Source organism: Condylura cristata, unplaced genomic scaffold, assembly GCF_000260355.1.
Source record: "Condylura cristata isolate star-nosed mole 26May11 unplaced genomic scaffold, ConCri1.0 scaffold00041, whole genome shotgun sequence".
Lineage (NCBI taxonomy): Eukaryota > Metazoa > Chordata > Mammalia > Eulipotyphla > Talpidae > Condylura > Condylura cristata.
Window position 1 is genome coordinate 7,116,950 of NW_004567142.1, and position 886 is coordinate 7,117,835.

An 886-nucleotide genomic window follows, 5' to 3' on the forward strand; every position below is an offset into this window, starting at 1 on the left:
GCCGCGTGCGCAGCTCTCCCCGGTGCCCCCCGGCTCGGCACAGCGGGGCCCGGGCGGGTGTCCGAGGTGGACGAGGCCGCCGGGCTCTAGTCTCGGGCCCCAGCCGCCCGCCGGGCGCCGCGGCCGCTCGTCCCGTTTCCAGCTCCGACCTGTGGTCGTCCGCTGCCCTGCTTCCGAGAGCCGCGAGCGGTGGGCGGGCGCTGGGCCTCGCTGCCGAGCCGGGGCTTGCTGTGGCCGCGCCCCTCGCTGCCCTCCGCGCAGGCAGCGACAATCCCGCGCAGGGGCTCGGAAGCTGCTGGCCCAGACCCTGCTCCCCGGGGGCCTCCGGCCCCTGCACCAGCGCCCGGGAGCCCAGGCCTCTCCTTGGGGCCGCCCGCCCTGCAGCATCAAGGGGCCGCAGCTTGCGGGGCGCCCCGCACGGGGGTGAGCGCGCCTCCTGTGGGGAGAGGGGCCGATGCGCGGTCCTGAGGTCCTGGAGTCCTGCGGGCCAGGCGGCGCTGTTCCAGGGCGAGGGAGCCGGCGAGACCCGGCCGGCCTGTGCGCTCGGCGTCCAGCGGACTCGCGCCAGGTGGCCTGCCCCTCCCCAGACTGGCCGGGGCCGGCCCGGGCCGGGCGCGTGGATGCGGCTGTCCAGCCCGGCTGGGGCGGGACTGGGGGCGCCGAGCCCCTGCAGGAAGACATCTCCGGGTCTCTTCCCCAGCCTCTAGCCCTGCCCCCTGGGGCCAGCCTGGGGCCTGGCCCCCAGCCCTCGAGGGGACCAGGAGCCAGCCTCCTCTGTCTTCTCTGGCTCCCAGCTCCTCCCGCGTGCTCAGGTATCTTACGCCCGGGCGCTGCCAGGCCCTGCTCCCTCAGGTAACGGCGCCCGCCGCCGCCGCCGGCGCCGCTC

At 77.9% G+C, this 886-nt stretch overlaps 1 protein-coding gene across 1 annotated transcript in view; it reads left to right on the forward strand.

The window, feature by feature from the left end:
* Positions 1-886, forward strand: part of U2AF2 (U2 small nuclear RNA auxiliary factor 2) — a 9,849-nt gene that overhangs the window by 1,919 nt on the left and 7,044 nt on the right. Inside the window, exon 4 of the mRNA XM_012733567.1 lies at positions 795-852. Coding sequence (XP_012589021.1) covers positions 795-852 — 58 coding nt within the window. The remainder of the gene's footprint in view (positions 1-794; positions 853-886) is intronic.